Source organism: Podarcis filfolensis (genome assembly GCF_964270895.1).
Source record: "Podarcis filfolensis genome assembly, chromosome: 5".
In the NCBI taxonomy this organism is placed as follows: domain Eukaryota; kingdom Metazoa; phylum Chordata; class Lepidosauria; order Squamata; family Lacertidae; genus Podarcis; species Podarcis filfolensis.
In genome coordinates, this window is record NC_139608.1 from 91,345,275 (window position 1) to 91,364,248 (window position 18,974).

Genomic DNA, 18,974 nt, shown 5'->3' on the forward strand with positions numbered 1-18,974 from the left:
GAATTTGGGGTGACCCAATGCAAAAATCCTGAGGCTCCATGTGGATCCATGCTTTGTAACCATGTTTTTGCACATTGCGGCCCCACGCAACATTGGGTGCATGATTTTTTTGGTGCAGGCTGTAGCGATGGACATGCTATGCAATCTGATGGTGAATTTGGGGTGACCCAATGTAAAAATCCTGAGGATCCATGGGCTTTTACCTCTCCCCTCCCAGGCAGCCTCCACTAGCGTCCCTTATCTCTCTTCTGATCCCACCGATCAGCTGTTTCCTTTCAACACTCCCTTCCCTCTTGTTTGCCTTAGTGTCTTTTCCTTAGCTGGAGCAGTTTTTTGCTCCCCCTTTTCTTCTAATTTCTCTCATTGCTTTAGTCTTTCTGTTTCCCCTCTTTGCAAGTTTGCTGTCTTTACCTCCCCCCCTCCCAGGCAGCCTCCTTTATCTCTAGCGTCCCTTATCACTCTCCCCGATTGGCAAACGATCAGCGGCTTTGTTTGAACACCCACTTCCCTCTTTCAAAAAAAAAAAAAAAAAGCATGATCTGCTTTTTGCCCCTGGGCAATTCGGCTCCAGGGACCACACATTTGCTCCATAAGATGCACAGACATTTCCCCTTACTTTTTAGGAAGAAAAAAGTGCAACTTATGGAGCGAAAAATACGGTAATAATTTAAATCAGCTATAACACTCCAGGAGGTGCTCTCAGGGGCTAGTCTCTCATCCTAGGAGGTACCTGCCAACACAGCCAGGGTTGAAGAGGTGGCACAGTCCCAACAAGCCAAGGTCAAGTACAGCGTATCGATCTAGGTCTAAACATAATCCAGAAACAGGATCAGGCAATGGCAAGGTCATTATCACGGGGAATGCAGGCAATTATACGTCACAGCAAGGTGCTGAGGACAAGGGAAACTGGGTTGCTTCTAGCAGGACTCGAGAGGAAGACATTATATACTCCAGAAATTGTTTGAGTTTCTTGTAGAAACAAAAAATAATAATCAATGAACTGGATTTTAAGAAGTATTAGCTCTCCATTTCTGGAAGGCTGATGTTCTTTCATTTTGGAAACTCAAACTGGGAAGCAATGTTTGAAAATAAGCGATACGCAACTAGTGGTAGAACATCAGGTCAGTCAAACTCTTTAAGTCCACCTGTGTAAATCTGTGAAAGTTAACCAACAAAGTGATTAGGAGACTATACAACATCAGGACAGCAGAGTACACCATATATCCAGGTACACAAATATTAGCAACAACGTGGTTACAAGGGGACTTCCATACATCTGTGATGAGACGGTGGAGATGGTCTTCCAGAGCAGGCTTTCCCAAATTTGGGTCTCCACCTGTTGTTGGACTACAACTCCCATCATCCCTAGCTAGCAGGACCAGTGGTCAGGGATGATGGTAACTGTAGTCCAAAAACAGCTGGAGACCCAAGTTTGGGAAACTGCCTAGAGGACCATCCCCAATAACTTCTGAAAGGCTGTAGGCTGCTCAATTCCTGAAGACCCACCAGTTGTTTTAACATTCACTTTCTTGTGATTCTGGAGGATTCTCAAAATAACCTCAAGCCAAGAACTACTGTCTTAGGATTTTTAAAATAGTTTCTACAGCTGTTCTTGCTAGCAAGTAGGGCCCTAAAGACTTTCAAGAGAATATCAATGGTTACTGAAGTGGCAAATATTATTATTTTATTGAGAAATCTGACTCATCACTGTTGGGTTACATTTCTTTATATTAGTATAGTCATAAAGGATCTGGGGTTTTGGGGTTTTTTCTCTCTTCTGCGCCACTATGACAGTAACACCTTCCTTGGGAGGAGCAGCAGATGTTTGGTGCAATGTATTGACTAAGAGCATCAATTCCTTATTTTATTATTCTGATTATTATTTATTGAACTGATATACCACCCTATACCCAGAGGTCCCAAGGTGGTTCACAGAACAAAAAAAGTTCAAACTTATTGGAATCAATTAATCATGTGAGTTTTACTATTTTGATCAATTAATCTATCTATAATTTGCTCATGGGTATAAACAATATTTTTGAAGCAACCAGCATTTTTGAAGCCACCATGTTAGACGACATAGTCCCCATCTTGCATGTGAGAGGGGGGAAAAGGCTTTTCTAAAATATTAGAGGGAAATGTGTGTTAGGAGAAGAAATCCCAGGAATAATGATGTGCTCTGTGTTTTGCTTTTCGTGTGGGGGGGGGGGGGGGAAATGTAAAGTTAAAAAACCCCAGAGCTTCCCCAAATAAGATTTTAATATTTTTGCAATAAATTAAAACTGCGCCCCTTCCAGCTTTTCCCTTTCTTTGGAAAATGTCTTAGAGCTCATGATGACATCAACACAGGTGAAGACAAAGAATTACACAAGCATTCAGACAGGAGAGACACATCAATATCACACCCAAATCCTCCACCTAGTTGCGTAAGTGCCCTGAAGCAGTATTTTATTTCCTAAATCTGTCTGCATTAACAGCAGCATCTTAAAAGCTGTTGACGAACCAGCGGCTGCTAGGTGGGTCTCCAGTATTCAGTTCAGTGCATTTGCAGTTAAACAGTCACACAGAGTTCTCTTCTCCACTTTAAAAAGCAAGGTCTCCGTCTGTAGGAATAGAAAGGGGGGGGAGAGAGGAATAAACGTTGGGGGGCAAACTTAGCATAAACTGATTGCATCACAATCTCCTGCATTTTGTCACAAACAAGGAAGACCCCCTGGCCAGCTGGACATATAAAGGGCCCCATTACCTTCAGTAGCTTAGGGCCTCATCAAACCTAAATCCAGCCCTGGTGATGTCCCTGTCTGAGAAGACTCCCTGGAAAAGACCCTGATGTTGGGAAAGATGGAGGGCACAAGGAGAAGGGGATGACAGAGGACAAGATGGTTGGACAGTGTTCTCGAAGGTACCAGCATGAGTTTGACCAAACTGCGGGAGGCAGTGGAAGACAGGAGTGCCTGGCGTGCTCTGGTCCAGGGGGTCACGAAGAGTCGGACACGACTAAACGACTAAACAACAACAACAGGGAGTTGCACACTGAATCACCCAATCTAGTCCAGACAGACTCTAACGAGAAGGAATCAGCTAGCAGCAAGTACCGAACCAGACAGTAGGACGGTACTTGTGGATTTAGAGACCAAAATAATTCTGAACAATCCTTTCGTTTCTGTAAATTCAAAAGATGACATTTTCCTTGAGCTTCCATTTTGGTGTCCTGGCCCTGTTTCAGTTTGCTGAATGAGAGATCTGCCCCTGCCCCTGTTCAGCTTCAGTTGTGGGGTGGGGGTTATTTCAGGGTTTTGCTACAGGAGAAGAAGATCAAGTTGATGGGTCTCCTGCTGGCTCCAGGTGTGGTTGCAGAGGAGATTTCAGCCCTGAAAGCAACTGCATTGCAGCACAAACCTATTCAAATCTACTCAGAAATAATCCCCCAAATCTGTATAGGAATGCAGCTCTCCTCAAATGCGCTGTGATGCTAACAGTATGTGCCTGCTTCTGGTTCTCTCCCTGTCTTCTAAGCACTTGCCCAATTATTTAATCAAGATGAAGCTGAATTGAAGTAAGGTTACTGCAACGATGGAGCCTTGGCCTGACACAAGGATAAGGCAGATCTCTCTCTTTCCCACTAAATGGGCTCCTTTGAAATGCAGGCAAGGTGAAGTCCTCAAGTTACCATCTCAGTGGCATAACAGAAGCAGCGAATCTTGACTCAGCATCCCTTTAGCTATCATGTAAATGAGCTCCAAGAATGTGTCAGCAATTTTGTTGCAGGAGTTAAAATTGAGGCAAACACGCTTGTCTTGTTTGCCCATCTCTCGGACAGCCAACACAAAGCACATCTAGGGTGGTGGTCAGTGAAGTTTCACACAGAGTGGACTGGCTGAAATGAATGGATGTGACTGCTAGGTCCACTAATATCAATTGCCTGAGTAAAACTTACTGTATTTTTCGCTCTATAGGACGCACCGGACCATAGGAGGGGGAGAACAGGAAAAAAAAATCTCCCCCTCTCTGCTCAGCACCCCTTCAGCGAAGCGGCAGGAGAAACGGAGCCCCATTTCTCCTCCCGCTTCGCTGAAGGGGCGCTGCGCAGAGAGGGAAAACTGTGCAGCGCCTCTCTAGTGCAGCGAAGCCTGGAGAGCAAGAGGGATCGGCCCCTCTAGCTCTCCAGGCTTCAGGCAGCTATCGGCAAGCCTTCGGAGCACAGCAGGAGTTCCCGCTGTGCTCCGAAGGCTTGCCGATAGCTGCCTGAAGCCTCCGGAGCGCAGCGGAAGTTCGCGCTGCGCTCCGGCGGCTTCAGGCGGCTTCAGCGAAAGCAACGCGAAGCCTCCGGAGCATGGGGGGAGCTCTCCCTCTGCGCTTCAGAGGCTTCGCGTTGCTATCACTGAAGCCAAGGAGCCTGCATTCGCTCCATAAGACACACACACATTTCCCCTTAATTTTTGAAGGGGGAAGAGTGCGTCTTATAGAGCAAAAAATACGGTAGTTGGATGCAACCAATAAAATAAAATAAAATGTCACCTTTGCTACCTTAAATAAGGTCCTGCTGTGAACTGAACTGAATTATGACAAGGGCACAAAGTTCATCTGTTAAGCTGTGTGTACAGTTTCTTTCTTTAAACATTTGTGTAATTTAAGGCCCAGATCTTTATTTTAGATGACTGTACTTTTATCCTCCTAATATTAAACCTATTGATAGAGATTGTGAAAAATGAACCGTTTAAGAAGGCACAGGAACATAGGAGCCAACTCCTAGGGGCTGAGATCCCTTTGGCCCCCTTAAAAATTTTTTTGAGAGAGCCAGACCACTCCCAAATTTGATGAGCATTGCCATTCAAATTGTGATCAGTTATGTGGAGGCAGGGCTTACGTGATACTTCCCCAATATTTTATTAAAGTTGGCACCCTTGACCAGGAAACAATGTCCATTTCCTTCATCTTTCCAGTAACCTGTGGTTATTTTCCAGGGAGAGCCACAACTCTGGTTAAAATTCAAATTCTACAAAATACTGCATATGCAAATGCTATGCAATTTTATGTCCCTGGGCCCAGACCTTTTGAGAAACTTGTAGTGTCCCTGCAAAGAACAGCATTTACGCAGAAAGATCACTAGATTTAAGTGAAAGGAGAGGCCATGAAAGGCGTTGGTTTTGAACTCTTGATAGCATCCCGTGTTGCAGATGGGAACCTTCTCGGTTAGTGTGCAAAGGAAATGGGAATAGATCGGGATGGCTCTCTAGGAGAGAAAAAGGGAGGTGGTGGGTTGCCTGAAGCTTCTTTCACTTAACTGCAGGCATAGGCAAACTCGGCCCTCCAGATGTTTTGGGACTACAACTCCCATCATCCCTAGCTAACAGGACCAGTGGTCAGGGATGATGGGAGTTGTAGTCCCAAAACATCTGGAGGGCCGAGTTTGCCTATGCCTGACTTCCTGGCTCTACACTAATGGCCAGGTTTTTCATGGCTAATTTTTTAAAAATGAAAATCCTCTCTTAGGACACTTTAGTTGGGACCGGGAAAAAGCACCAAAGTGGCTTGGAGCAGTGGTTGAAATGAGGAACTGATTTCCTCTTCCCTCACAAAATAAAGTTGCTATCTGCCCTGGAATTCCTGTTCTTTAACTCTGGTGACCAAAAAGGTACTTAGCACATGCGTTGGCAATATTCTAAATGATTAGTGCACATATTCCAGATCTCAGCTTAGCAGCACATTCTGGGTCTCATCCAGTCAACAAATTAAATTCCCAGGGCCCTGATCTTAGGGACGGAAAAGAGTGAAAATCCAGCTGAAAAGCTCTAATCAGCAGCATTTGTGGGAGCTGAAATGTGGGATCTGTGGTAATCCACTCAGCCAATGGAGGGTGTGTTTGCAGCCTCTGCTGTTGCCAGGCAAACTTTGAATCCAGCTAACAACTATAGTAACCATTGCTGTTCTGCTTAATTGAGTATATACTTGAAAGCAGCTTGGGAACCAATACTGAAATCAGAGAGTTAGACGAAACCCCATTCTGTGAGAACTAGTGTACTTACTGTTTTCAGAGCAATGTGTTGGTGCTATATGGACATTTTATATCCCAATTTTATATCTGTTTAATTCTTACGGCGTCTGGTTGTAGAACGTTTGGGATTCTATTTTTGTGCAGCAGCCAAAGCTATCAAATAATAATTATCAGCATCTTCAGCAAGCCATGCCCCCTAGGTTCTTTCAGGAAAGTCACGTCAGGTTAAATTATTTGGAAACTGGCTTCAAAACAGTCTGCATGCAGATTCTCGATGAGTTCATACTTTCTCCCTGCTCAGGTTTCACAAAGGGTTTCCTCAGCTTCTGCCTACTCTGAATATTAAACAGTTGAACCGAAGCACATAGTTTAAGAAAAAGTCATGCTTGCCTGAAGGTGTAGAACATGAACACGCATAATAAATAAATAAGCCAATAATCCCCCAACGCAGGTTTTCTTTTTGGCTGGGTAAGTAAGTGGGTCTTAAGGAACACACTGGAACTCACTAAGAATTTTTGCTTTTCTGATATTGCGAGCCTCTGCACTTCCACGTTAGATGACCCAATCTTTGGTCCACATTCAATTCCAAACACTTTAAATTCCAAACCAGTCTTTAAAACATTCTGTTTTTTTCTGGCGCTGCCGTTGTGTGCCGGTTTGCAAACTATTAAAACCTTTTGGATGGTTCACTGATTTCTGGGCATGGGCAAGAGTTCACACACAATGGGCCAAGAGAGCAAGAAATGGGCACCAACAAGGGTAGAGACAAACGATTAACGTGGGAACAGAGAGAGAGAGAGATAATGAGGACAGGGGAAAAGATCACACCCCCCCACACACAATTGCTCTCTTTTGGAAGAGTGTTAAAAGAAACAAAAATACGTTGTGCCCATATTAAGAAACAAGCCTTACCCGTGAGTCTAAGTTGTATGCCGTTTTCTTTAAATCTTGCAAAGCCCTCTGCATGAACTCAAACGCATGGCAGTCAACACATGGGCGACCTAAGGGTGGAGAAATGTTGGCAGACAAGCATGAAATATTGATGGAAATGAAAACAAGGGGAGAAGGGCCTGCTGGGCCAAACCAAAGCTCAAGCATAATCCATCCTGTTCTTCTCACAGGGCCCAACCAGATGCCTATGAAAAGTCCACATGCAGAACCACAATACAACATCACTCGCCCGACTTGTGTTGCCTCGCAAATGGCTCTCTGAAGACGCATCACTTCTGACAGTGCAGGTAAAGGTAAAGGGACCCCTGACCATTAGGGTCCAGTCGTGACCGACTCTGGGGTTGCGGCACTCATCTCGCTTTATTGGCCGAGGGAGCCGGTGTACAGCTTCCGGGTCATGTGGCCAGCATGACTAAGCCACTTCTGGCGAACCAGAGCAGCGCATGGAAACGCCGTTTACCTCTCCGCCAGAGTGGTACCTATTTATCTACTTGCATTTTGACGTGCTTTCGAACTGCTAGGTTGGCAGGGGCTGAGACCGAGCAACGGGAGCTCACTCTGTTGCAGGGATTCAAACCGCCAACCTTCTGACCGGCAAGTCCTAGGCTCTGTGGTTTAACCAACAGCGCCACCCGCGTCCCCAGTGCAGGTAGAATATAGCAATTCTGGCTACCATACCCTCCAACATTTTTCTGATAAAAATAGGGATGTCCTAGTCAACAACAACAAAAATAATAATACCCCTCATCTGATTGGGTTGCCCCAGCCGCTCTAGGTAGCTTCCAACATATATAAAAACATAATAAAGCATTAAACATTTAAAAACTTCCCTATACAGGGCTGCCTTCAGATGTCTGGGGGATCGGCTAACTCCAAACTCTCCAACGAAAATAGGGAAGTACTAAGGAAAAGCGGAGGACGCGGGTGGCGCTGTGGTCTAAACCACTGAGCCTCTTGGGCTTGCCGATCAGAAGGTCGGCGGTTCGAATCCCAGCGACGGGGTGAGCTCCCGTTGCTCGGTCCCAGCTCCTGCCAACCTAGCAGTTCGAAAGCACCTCAAAGTGTAAGTAGATAAATAGGTACCACTCCGGCGGGAAGGTAAATGGCGTTTCCGTGCGCTGCTCTGGTTTTGCCGTAAGCGGCTTAGTCATGCTGGCCAGATGACATGGAAAAACAGTCTGCGGACAAACGCCGGCTCCCTTGGCCTGTAAAGCGAGATGAGCGCCGCAACTCCAGAGTTGCCTGCAACTGGACTTAACTGTCAGGGCTCCTTTACCTTTACCTTTTTAAGGAAAAGTGGGGCATTCTGGGATCAGATCAGAAACTGGGGTGGCTTCTGTAAAACCGGGACTGTCCCTGTAAAATAGGTTCTGGGCTAGTAGGCTTGGTAGCGTTATTCTCAGTGAATTTGTCTAAACCTCCTTTTAAGCCATCCAAGTTTATGTCTAATTTAAAGCCATCTAAAATTGGCAACAGATTCCGTTGTTTTAATTACGCACTGAAGAAGTACCTCCTGAGTCTTCCAACATTCAGAGGATGACTTCACAGAATGACTTCCTAGTATTTGGACAGATGGAGAAAAGCACTCTATATACCCAGTTTCTCTCTATTCATGACTTTACCGGTTTGACAAAAACAGCTTTCCCCAATTTGCTGCCTTACAGATGTTCTGAACTACCTCTCCCATTTGCCCCAACCAGCAGAGCTGGCAGGGGTCCAGGCTGGGGAACAACTGTTTTAGTCAAATAACCAAAGCACACACAGAAATATGTAGTGTATCAATATAGGGCAATCTGCCTAAGAACAGCATGAGTCCGATAGCTTTTCCATACTCACTACAATTTCAGCTTTTGTTTTTGAGTCCCTGTGACACAGCAGAAAATTGCACAATGCCCAAGAATGTCTGCAAAGGGCTCAGCGTGAACTATCCTGACATAGCAATTTTGCCACTGGGTCATGACTTCGCACAAAATAACATCCTGGTTCTGCTCAGATTTGGGAAGGAGTCCCTGGCTCACAATCTGAGAAACAGCACGTGCCTCAAACACCCGATTAAATTGCTACCTCTAGCTGAATTGCAAAATATAAACAGTCTACCCAAATATCAAAACCAAAATTGAGCATGCAAACTAAATGAGTACAGTGGTACCTCGGGTTCAGTACTTAATTCGTTCCGGAGGTCGTTCTTAACCTGAAACTGTTCTTAACCTGAAGCACCACTTTAGCTAATGGGGTTCTCATCCTGAAGCAAAGTTCTTAACCCGAAGCACTATTTCTTGGTTAGCGAAGTCTGTAACCTGAAGCGTATGTAACCTGAAGCGTATGTAACCTGAAGCGTATGTAACCTGAAGCGTATGTAACCTGAAGCGTATGTAACCTGAGGTACCACTGTACCAGCAAAAGTTAGATAATTGGGAGTTTTTAGCAACTGAATTTGAGCTCTGCGGTCTGGAGAACGGCACCAGCACAGAGATGGAAAGAGAGAAATATGATCAAAGCCAGAAGCTGCAAAATTCTTATGTGTAGAGCATCAGGGCAAATTTATACCTCTTTACAAAAAAACCATTAATATTTAAAGCAAATATTAACCGTAAAATATATTCAGAGCTATGCTTCACGGTTTTAGGATAAACTTCCAATAACAGTGCAAATGAAGTGTTTTGGGCAGTACTTTCACTCAATTTCCTTCCACGGTGATGATTTCCAACACCTCCCACACAGACTCTCCCCTCCACCCTCATTTTTAGGACGTTCCTTGTGATTTGCCGATGGGATACATGCACATCCAAAGGATGTTCTTGGGCAGCTGTCCTTTGCCTGGGAGTTAAGCGTGCATACATGCAAAAATCTCGCCTCAAAACAAAAATTAGCTATGTAAAAGACATCGGGAAATACAAAAGGTGGTCAAACAGGCAGACATACCCAGGGCCACATTCCCCTTCGCCACCCTGAGTTCAGATAAGCTCCCCAAAGTAGTGCATGCAAGTTTCTGCCTTTGGGCAACCCACGGGCAGGATTCAAGCACAGGGGTATTATTCCCTCCTCTGGTCTCCAACAACTCGTATTCTCCAGCTATGGAGGCAGAGCTTAGCCATCATGGCTAAGTAGCCTTCAATAGCCCTCTCCTCCATGAATTTGTCTAATCCTTTTTAAAAGACATCTAGATTAGTGGTCATTACTACCTTCTGTGGGAGCAAGTTCCATCATTTAATTGCACTCTGCATGGAAAAAAACTTTGTTTTATCTGCCCTGAACCTTTCAACATGAAGCTTCGTTGATATCCCACTTTATCGCTACCTGAAGGAGTCTCAAAGCGGCTAACATTCTCCTTTCCCTTCCTCCCCCACAACAAACACTCTGTGAGGTGAGTGGGGCTGAGAGACTTCAGAGAAGTGTGACTAGCCCAAGGTCACCCAGCAGCTGCATGTGGAGGAGCGGGGAAGCGAACCCGGTTCACCAGATTATAAGTCCACCGCTCTTAACCACTACACCACACTGGCTCGTTGGATGTCTAAGAGTTCTAGCGTTATGAGAGAGGAGGTGGGGGGGGGACCCTTCTCTCTCTCTCCACTTTCTCCATGCCTTATGTGGAGAACTTCATAAACTTCTATCGTGTTTCTGACTTGCCTTTTCTCTAAACTAAAAAGTCCCAAATGCTGTAACCTTTCCCTGTAGCGAAGTCGCACTACCTCCCTAGATCTATGCTGTAAGCCACCCAGAGTGGCTGGGGAAACCCAGCCAAATGGGCAGTGTGTGCCGTATTTTTCGCTCTATAAGACGCACCAGACCACCTAGTTTTTGGAGGAGGAAAGCAAGAAAAAAAATATTCCGAATCTCAGAAGCCAGAACAGCAAGAGGGATCACTGCGCATTGAAAGCAGCAATCCCTCTTGCTGTTCTGGCTTCTGGGATAGCTGCGCAGCCTGCATTCACTCCATAAGACACACACACATTTCCCCTTACTTTTTAGGAGGGAAAAAGTGAGTCTTATAGAGGAAAAAATACAGTAAATAATAAAATTATTATTGTTGTTATCTTGTTGGTTGCATTTGCCATTTTATTGCCCATTCACTCAGACTGGGGAGGTCCTTTCAGAGCTCTTCACAATCTCATTTTTGCTTCAATAACTCTGAACACATCCGCAAACTTGGTCATCTCACTGCTGGGTCCTAACTCCAGATCACTTATGAACAAGTTTAAAAGCAGAGGTCCAAACACCAATCCTTGTGAGGGACTCCACTTTATTCTATTTGGATAACTGTCCCTTTATTGCTACCCTTTGCTTCCTGCAACTTAGCCAGTTCCTGATCCACAGGAGGACCGGAATTCTCCTCTTATTAGCTGGAACCAGGGGTCTGCCTATCTGAAATTCAGCAGTTTGCTTGGTATCAGTCCTTCCCTCCCTGTAGTAACTGCACAGATAAGAATTAACGAGCAGTTGATAGATTTATAGTCCTTTTATTACAGCATCATGTTGCAAACACAAGCACACAGCTCTCCGCAAGGAAAGGAGGGCAGTTGGCTAGTCTAATCCTCCTTCTGGCTTCCGCAGCATTTTGGGCGCCAAACGGAAGTTCTCGCTTCCTCTGACCCCTTTGCCCTTTGATACGTTCAGACTTCCAAGTCCGTGGTGAGGGGGGGTCTCCCACACTCTCAAGTGACGTCTCAACTAACTGCCCCCTCCCTCCTGGTTCTGTTGTCATTATCTCATAACTGGGTAACTCCCTCCTAAGCTGTTCATCTCCCCTCTCTCTCTCTGCTTCTGAACATGCTGTGGACAAGGAGGGAAACTCTTCGTCCTCCTCTCCTCCGGAAAGAAGCTTGTCTGCCATAGAATGCATTCCCCAGTCCTCATCTTCAGACCATTCCAACACTTGGGAAGGATAGCAGAACGCCTCAACATTTCATGCCAATAGATGGGAAACAAAGACAAGCAGGAGAACAGTGGAGTCTTTCACTGAAACACATGGAAAGCCTATAAGGATGTGTGGTGGGTTCGATCACGATTTGTAGCTTATGCAAATCGCTTTCCTGACAACACTTGGACTATGGATGATGTTATCACATCACATGGGAGTGTGGCACCATAGATATCCTTCTACTACAGAAGAATACGAATCAATTGAAATAGTTCGTATATAACTTGAAACATATATGCATGTCTGCAGCGCTTTCTTTCCCTAAAAAATGTTTAAGGGGTACTCTCATTTTCCTACTCATATTGAAATACTTCCCCTCAATGAGGCCAAACTTAGATTCACAAAATGTTTAGGGGTATGCGTACCCCTGCGTTCCCCCCAGAAAAAAGCACTGCATGTGTGTGTCTCTGTAATATCATTTGCACTGACAGAAACAACCTCCAGTTCTGAGGGCCTTCTGGCGGTTCCCTCCCTGTGAGAAGTGCGGTTACAGGGAACCAGGCAGAGGGTCTTCTCGGTGGTGGCGCACACCCTGTGGAACGCCCTCCCATCAGATGTCAAGGAAATAAACAACTATCTGACTTTTAGAAGACATCTGAAGGCAGCCCTGTTCAGGGAAGCTTTTTAATGTGTAATGTTTTATTATGTTTTAATATATGTTGGAAGCTGCCCAGAGTGGCTGGGGCAACCCAGTCAGATGGGCAGGGTAGAAACAAACAAACAAACAATTATTATTATTATTGCTATTATTATGGCTTATTGGCTTATCCAGAGTTCACAAATTTGTTTGCGTACTGATTCTTCTTCTGAAGGATTTGGGCGGTGTTGTATTGGCAGCAACAGAATAAATTAGGAGCTGCATGGAAACATGTGTACTATAGACACACACATAAGGAACATACATATAGGAATCATAATTGAGTGGATATTCAAGCAAGGAACTGCAGCCAGTGGCAAACTGTGATTTGTGTGAAACGACCCTTGGGGTATTGGCATGAGAGACTAGGTAGAACGCAGTACGTACTTTCAGCAGGGATTGTTGTTCCTGATTCTTCTTCGGCTGTAGCTGGCTTGGTAGAAAAAAGCCCAACTACAAGCATTAAAGGCACTAAAACGATCACTTTGCTTATGCAGGGCTTCACCATTTCGCTAGTGGCGTCTTCCTCCTTCGCTAGGGAAAACAGGAATTCAGAGACAAAGTAGCATTTTGAAGTAGTACATTATTTGGATGGACGATGGGAGAAGCATATATTCTGGTAAGCAAACCCAAGTTTTTATCTACCAAATAGCCAGAGCAGCATCAAGAACACATCAAAATCCCCAGCTAATTCCAAACATCTTAATTAGACCCCTCTCTAGTCACATCCATGAAACTGCAAACAAATTAATGACTGACACAGGGCCAAGCAAATATCATATGGTTTCTTAGCCGAAATACAATACTACAATTTTGTCTAGCCCTATACCATCTGCTACTTTGTCTACAGTTGCATGGATGTGCCTGAAGATGTGGGTCGATATAAATCTCTTAAGGGTTTGTTAGTAAAGGTAAAGGGACCCCTGACCATTAGGTCCAGTCGTGGACCACTCTGGGGTTGCGGCGCTCATCTCGCTTTATTGGCCGAGGGAGCCAGCGTACAGCTTCCGGGTCATGTGGCCAACATGACTAAGCCGCTTCTGGCGAACCCAAGCAGTGCACGGAAACGCCGTTTACCTTCCCGCCGGAGTGGTACCTATTTTTCTACTTGCACTTTGACGTGCTTTTGAACTGCTAGGTTAGCAGGAGCAGGGACCAAGCAACGGGAGCTCACCCCGTCGCAGGGATTCGAACCGCCGACCTTCTGATTGGCAAGTCCTAGGCTCTGTGGTTTAACCCACAGCGCCACCCCTGTTCTGTAAGGGTTTGTTACAGGTGGCCAAATTATTACCTGAGAAGCTGTGAAACTTCAAGTCTTACAAACTTCACTGTGCAATTTTATTTATTTTTAATTGAACTGTTAGATTTCACAGGTACAAGTATCACACAGCTGAAAATGTGTTTCAGCATTGCACAAATGTTTCGTGACACCAAAACATCAGGTGGGCTTGAGGATAATAATCTCTGCTGCAAACTATCCTAACTTTTTTTAAGCCAGCAGAGTGCCACCTACATCCATGGAAATCTGCATGTTCAGTATTTGCTTTTAACATTTTAGAAAGGAATTGTGACAGACACATGACGTAGCAAAATACCACTGTGGCAACTCACCCAAACTCTAAACGTCTTGACACCTGAGATACTTGAGCAATTATTCATTTACAAACCCGGAATATCAACAGTGTGCTACTATTTAGTTATTTCTTAACACACTATTACCCCCCCTTCCTCATAAAAAACTCAAGGTTACAAATGACAAAATCAAACCACAGTTTTAAAGTTACCAAAACATTATACATGAAGTTCTTGCGGTATGTGAAGTGACATTGTTTACTACAACAGCTAGTCATTTTAAAATCTCACAAACTTTCAAAGGTTGTTAGAATGTTCTTCAGGCACAAATGTTCAAAGCAAAACGATGGAACGTCTTGCGATGGGGGGGGGGTCTCATGTTCAAAAGCCATGAAGAAGTGCTGTGAGGGAAGGCAGCATCTATACATGATGATGTTATATAAGAATGCTCATTTGACATGCACAGAGGGCAATGCTGGAATTTCCCCCATTTTATATTGAGAGCAAAGATGCCATTAAACAACCGCAAAGGCAGTTCTTCCAGTATGCGGCTTCTGAACCACAGCTGCTGCATGAAAACACACGGCCGTCAGGGGTACGGCTACCTGCAAAAGCCCTAAGAATACCAATTTTGCAATTCCGAATAAAATTGCTTAACACAAACATATTACTCCGCATAGTTTTCAATTCTTTAAATAATATTGACTGAAAACCTGAGTGCATTTTAAAACCAGCCGTTTGCCAATATATTACATTTTAATCCTCGCTATAATTCTCTGCAAAGGCAGGGATGTCTCCTACCCGTATATGTTAGGAATGATGAAGTGACTTGAGCTTCATGGAAGTCTTTGTTCTCTGGAATGATAAAAAAGCCTTCTCATTGCACCCGTAAAACAAACATTGTCTCTATTTTTCTCTTTGGTCTCTGTCTCAGCAGGCCGGCTTATCACAAGAGCTCCGGCAAGGAAAGATGGCAAGAAGAAATCACCTGTTTCCTGCCAGTTACCTTGCCGTTTATTTTTTTGCACAGCGAGCGATAGCTATTCAGGGACAAATTATAGCATGCGATGAGCCAGTGCACGACATCTTTTCAGTTTTATAAAACGGGGGGAAACCCCTCTGCAGCAAATCATAAAATAGAAGTACCTGGTGTCTCACTTGCCTTTGTGATGGTGTCTTTGAATGGCTGCAGCAAACTGCTAGTGAGCATCTCTGAGCATGTGCACTGGCTCTCTTTATCCTTCCCCGAAAGGGGGGTGAATCTACCATGGCAACGCGGCTGCACAGAGCTCTGCTCAACGAGAGGCTTCAAGAACAATGGGCTGGATATTGCTGCTTTATTATGAATGGTATCACTTTAAAGAGGGAAGCAACACCCCAGTGAAAAGTCAACCAAGACTTGCCTTAGTTTTAATCCCAAAGCCACAGTACTGTAATATCTCTACCAGGACTCTCTAAAATATGGCAGAATCATGAACATTTTTTTTTCCAAGTTCTCCAGAACTCTTTACCAGACAAGATGCTGAACATCCTCACCCCCACCCAAGGATGGGAGAGAAAATAGGGGGAGGGATTTTATCCCTAAGTTTGCTGCTTTTGAGATGGAGCGTCCAAGAGGTAATGAGTCACAACTGGAACGGAGGAATAATTTAAGTTTAGCTATCTTTTCTTGCCACCAGTCTCTTAACCAATCAAATCCAATATTCAGAATGCTTTTTTTATACACAATTACACCCCCAACCTCTGGATTTGATTGATGAAAGAGTCAGCAATTGTAAAAAAAAATAAAAAAAAATAGCATTACAAATTGTAAGAGAACCCTCTGGATTTCATGAAGTCTCCACATTGGCCATCTGATCATGGCCCCAAAGTGTATATGTTGCTTCCCATACATGTACAGAGGCAGAAATATACCGTATTTTTCCATCTATAAGACGCACCCATGTATAAGACGCCCCCTATTTTTGGGAACTCAGATTTAAGAAAACAGGGGGAGTTACAAAGGTAGAAAGTTTTGTGCTAATAAAGGTAAAGGTAAAGGGACCCCTGACCATTAGGTCCAGTCGTGACCGACTCTGGGGTTGTGGCGCTCATCTCGCTTTATTGGCCGAGGGAGCCAGCGTGCAGCTTCTGGGTCATGTGGCCAGCAGGATTAAGCTGCTTCTGGTGAGCCAAAGCAGCACACGGAAATGCCATTTACCTTCCCGCCGGAGTGGTACCTATTTATCTACTTGCACTTTGACGTGCTTTCGAACTGCTAGGTTGGCAGGAGCAGGGACCGAGCAACGGGAGCTCACCCCATCGCAGGGATTCGAACCGCCGACCTTCTGATCGGCAAGTCCTAGGCTCTGTGGTTTAACCCACAGCGCCGGTCAAATAATGGATCAAATTGTTTGTGTGGTGGTGGTTTTTTTTAAAAAAAGCTTTATTTTATTTACTTGCCTTTCGCCATAATGAATCAAACCAGGTTACAGTACAGTCTTTCCCCCACTTACGTGAGCTTTAAGTGAAAATCACGTAAATAGGGAGCACCCTCAAAACACCCTCTCTCTCGTTCTCTCTCCAATCCAGGCAAAAAATGCCGTATCCAAAAATATCCACAACTAGAATTGAAGCTCTGGGACCAGCTGCTACCCTGCACATTAGCGGCTAGGCAGGGAGGCTGAGCAGCCTAAACAAAGCGCCAGGCCTCCTCCAGTATCTTTGGGACTTCCTCTGAACCTCACTGACGTCCTCTTTGGGTTTTGGGGAGGGTCTCCTCGTGAGCTATGAGGACTTTCCAGTTCTCTCCTGCCATTTCCAGGTTTGAATTGAATTTTTTATTTATTTCCCAGCACCGCGCGTATGCGCAGTCGCACGCAAGTCTGTCGCATATAAGTTGGGGGGGCCATGTGCATGGTGTAATGTACAGTTGCAGAAACAAGTGACACTGTTCCAAATGTAGAGTTCCCTCAGGACATTAAGAAGAAGAAAAAGAAGAAGAAGAAGAAGAGGAGGAGGAGTTTGGATTTGATATCCCGCTTTATCACTACCCTAAGGGATCGGTGGCGCTGTGGGTTAAACCACAGAGCCTAGGAGTTGCTGATCAGAAGGTTGGCGGTTCGAATCCCCACGGCGGGGTGAGCTCCCGTTGCTCGGTCCCTGCTCTTGCCATCCTAGCAGCTCGAAAGCACCTCAAAGTGCAAGTAGATAAATAGGTACCGCTCCGGCAGGAAGATAAACGGCATTTCCATGTGCTGCTCTGGTTCGCCAGAAGCGGCTTAGTCATGCTGGCCACATGACCCAGAAGCTGTACGCTGGCTCCCTTGGCCAATAAAGCGAGATGAGCGCCGCAACCCCAGAGTCGGTCACAACTGGACCTAATGGTCAGGGGTCCCTTTACCTTTACCTTAAGGAGTCTCAAAGTGGCTAACATTCTCCTTTCCCTTCCTCCCCCGCAACAAACACTCTGTGAGGTGAGTGAGGCTGAGAGACTTCAGAGAAGTATGACTGGCCCAAGGTCACCCAGCAGCTGCATGTGGAGGAGCGGAGACGCGAACCCGGTTCACCAGATTATGAGTCCACCGCTCTTAACCACTACAGCACACTGGCTCCCAAGAGTGGCTTAGAGAGTGGAAAGCTCTCTTGAGGTAGGTAAATGGTGTATGTAGTGTGTGAAATTCATTAATCACCTGTTATTTGACTGAGGCATTGGAGAACCAGATAAGGTAGGCCAGAAGTATTTATGCCAGTCTCCTCTTTTCCAGGATAAACATACCCAGCTCCCTCAACTGCTCTTAGAAGGCTTGGTTTCCAGACCCTTGATCATCTTACTCATCCTCCTCTGAACATTTTCCAGCTTGTCAACATCCTTCCTAAATTGTGGCACCCAGATCTGGACACAATATTCCAGGTGTGGTCTGACCAAGGCAGAATAAAGGTAAAGGGACCCCTGACCATTAGGTCCAGTCGTGACCGACTCTGGGGTTGCGGCGCTCATCTCGCTTTATTGGCCGAGGGAGCCGGCGTACAGCTTCCGGGTCATGTGGCCAGCATAACTAAGCCACTTCTGGCGAACCAGAGCAGTGCACAGAAACGCCGTTTACCTTCCCGCCGGAGTGGTACCTATTTATCTACTTGTACTTTGACGTGCTTTTGAACTGCTAGGTGGGCAGGAGCAGGGACCGAGCAACGGGAACTCACCCCGTCACGGGGATTTGAACCGCCAACCTTCTGATCGGCAAGCGGTACTATTACTTACCTTGATCTGGACACTATACTTGATGCAACCTAGAATAGCATTCACCTTTTTTGCTGCATCCCCCTGTTGACTCATAATAAGCTTGTGGTCCACCAAGACCCCTAGATCCTTTTCACATGCACAACTAGTACAGCCAGGTGTCCCCCATCCTATATTTGTGCATCTGGTTCTTCCTGCCTAAGTGCAAAACGTTACATTTGTCCCCATTGAAATTAATTTTGTTAGCTTGCGCCTAGTTCTCCAGTCTGTTAAGGTCATTCCATGCTCCAGGTCATGGATTTCTTCACAAGTGTACACATCTTTTATGTATAATGCTCCATCTTGCCAATTCCTGTTTGGTCTGTTCCTTTTAACAGGTTATACCCCCTAATTCCTACATTCCAGTCATTAGTCATTCCACCAAATTTCAGTAATGCCTACAGGTTATATTTGCCATCCTGTATTAAAAGCTCCAGTTAATCTTGCTTGTTTCCCATACTTGACAATATGTTTTAGGCTGTTATTATTTTCCAGAACTGACATTTGCAGAAGTGTTTCGACCTTGAGTAAGTGTCAACCAAGAGACTGGCTATTGTAGATAGAATCCAGAAGGGACCTCAACTAATTAGAAATGCTAATTTCCCCCTTGGAATCCACTTTTGAGAACAGAGCATTTTAGAGC

The 18,974-nt window shown here is 45.1% G+C and overlaps 1 protein-coding gene across 1 annotated transcript; it reads right to left on the reverse strand.

Annotated features, from left to right (window-relative positions):
* Positions 1–912: 912 nt before the first annotated feature.
* Positions 913–15,322, reverse strand: NICOL1 (NELL2 interacting cell ontogeny regulator 1). Its single transcript, XM_083616073.1, has 4 exons — positions 15,220–15,322; positions 12,889–13,035; positions 6,908–6,996; positions 913–2,603 (listed from the first exon to the last, which is right to left on the reverse strand). Exons 1-4 carry the CDS (start codon positions 15,281–15,283, stop codon positions 2,532–2,534), a joined length of 372 nt encoding a protein of 123 aa, XP_083472199.1. The 5' UTR covers positions 15,284–15,322; the 3' UTR covers positions 913–2,531.
* Between the last annotated feature and the right edge of the window lie 3,652 nt (positions 15,323–18,974).

What these genes read in the sequence shown, in the direction of transcription:
- NICOL1 (XM_083616073.1), bottom strand. Translation starts at nt 15,283, where the DNA reads ATGCTCACTAGCAGTTTGCTGCAGCCATTCAAAGACACCATCACAAAG. An exon ending in AACAACAATCCCTGCTGAAA is followed by an intron (nt 6,997 to 12,888) that starts GTACGTACTGCG and finishes CTCCACCCTTAG; the next exon opens with GTCGCCCATGTGTTGACTGC. An exon ending in CATACAACTTAGACTCACGG is followed by an intron (nt 2,604 to 6,907) that starts GTAAGGCTTGTT and finishes CTATTCCTACAG; the next exon opens with ACGGAGACCTTGCTTTTTAA.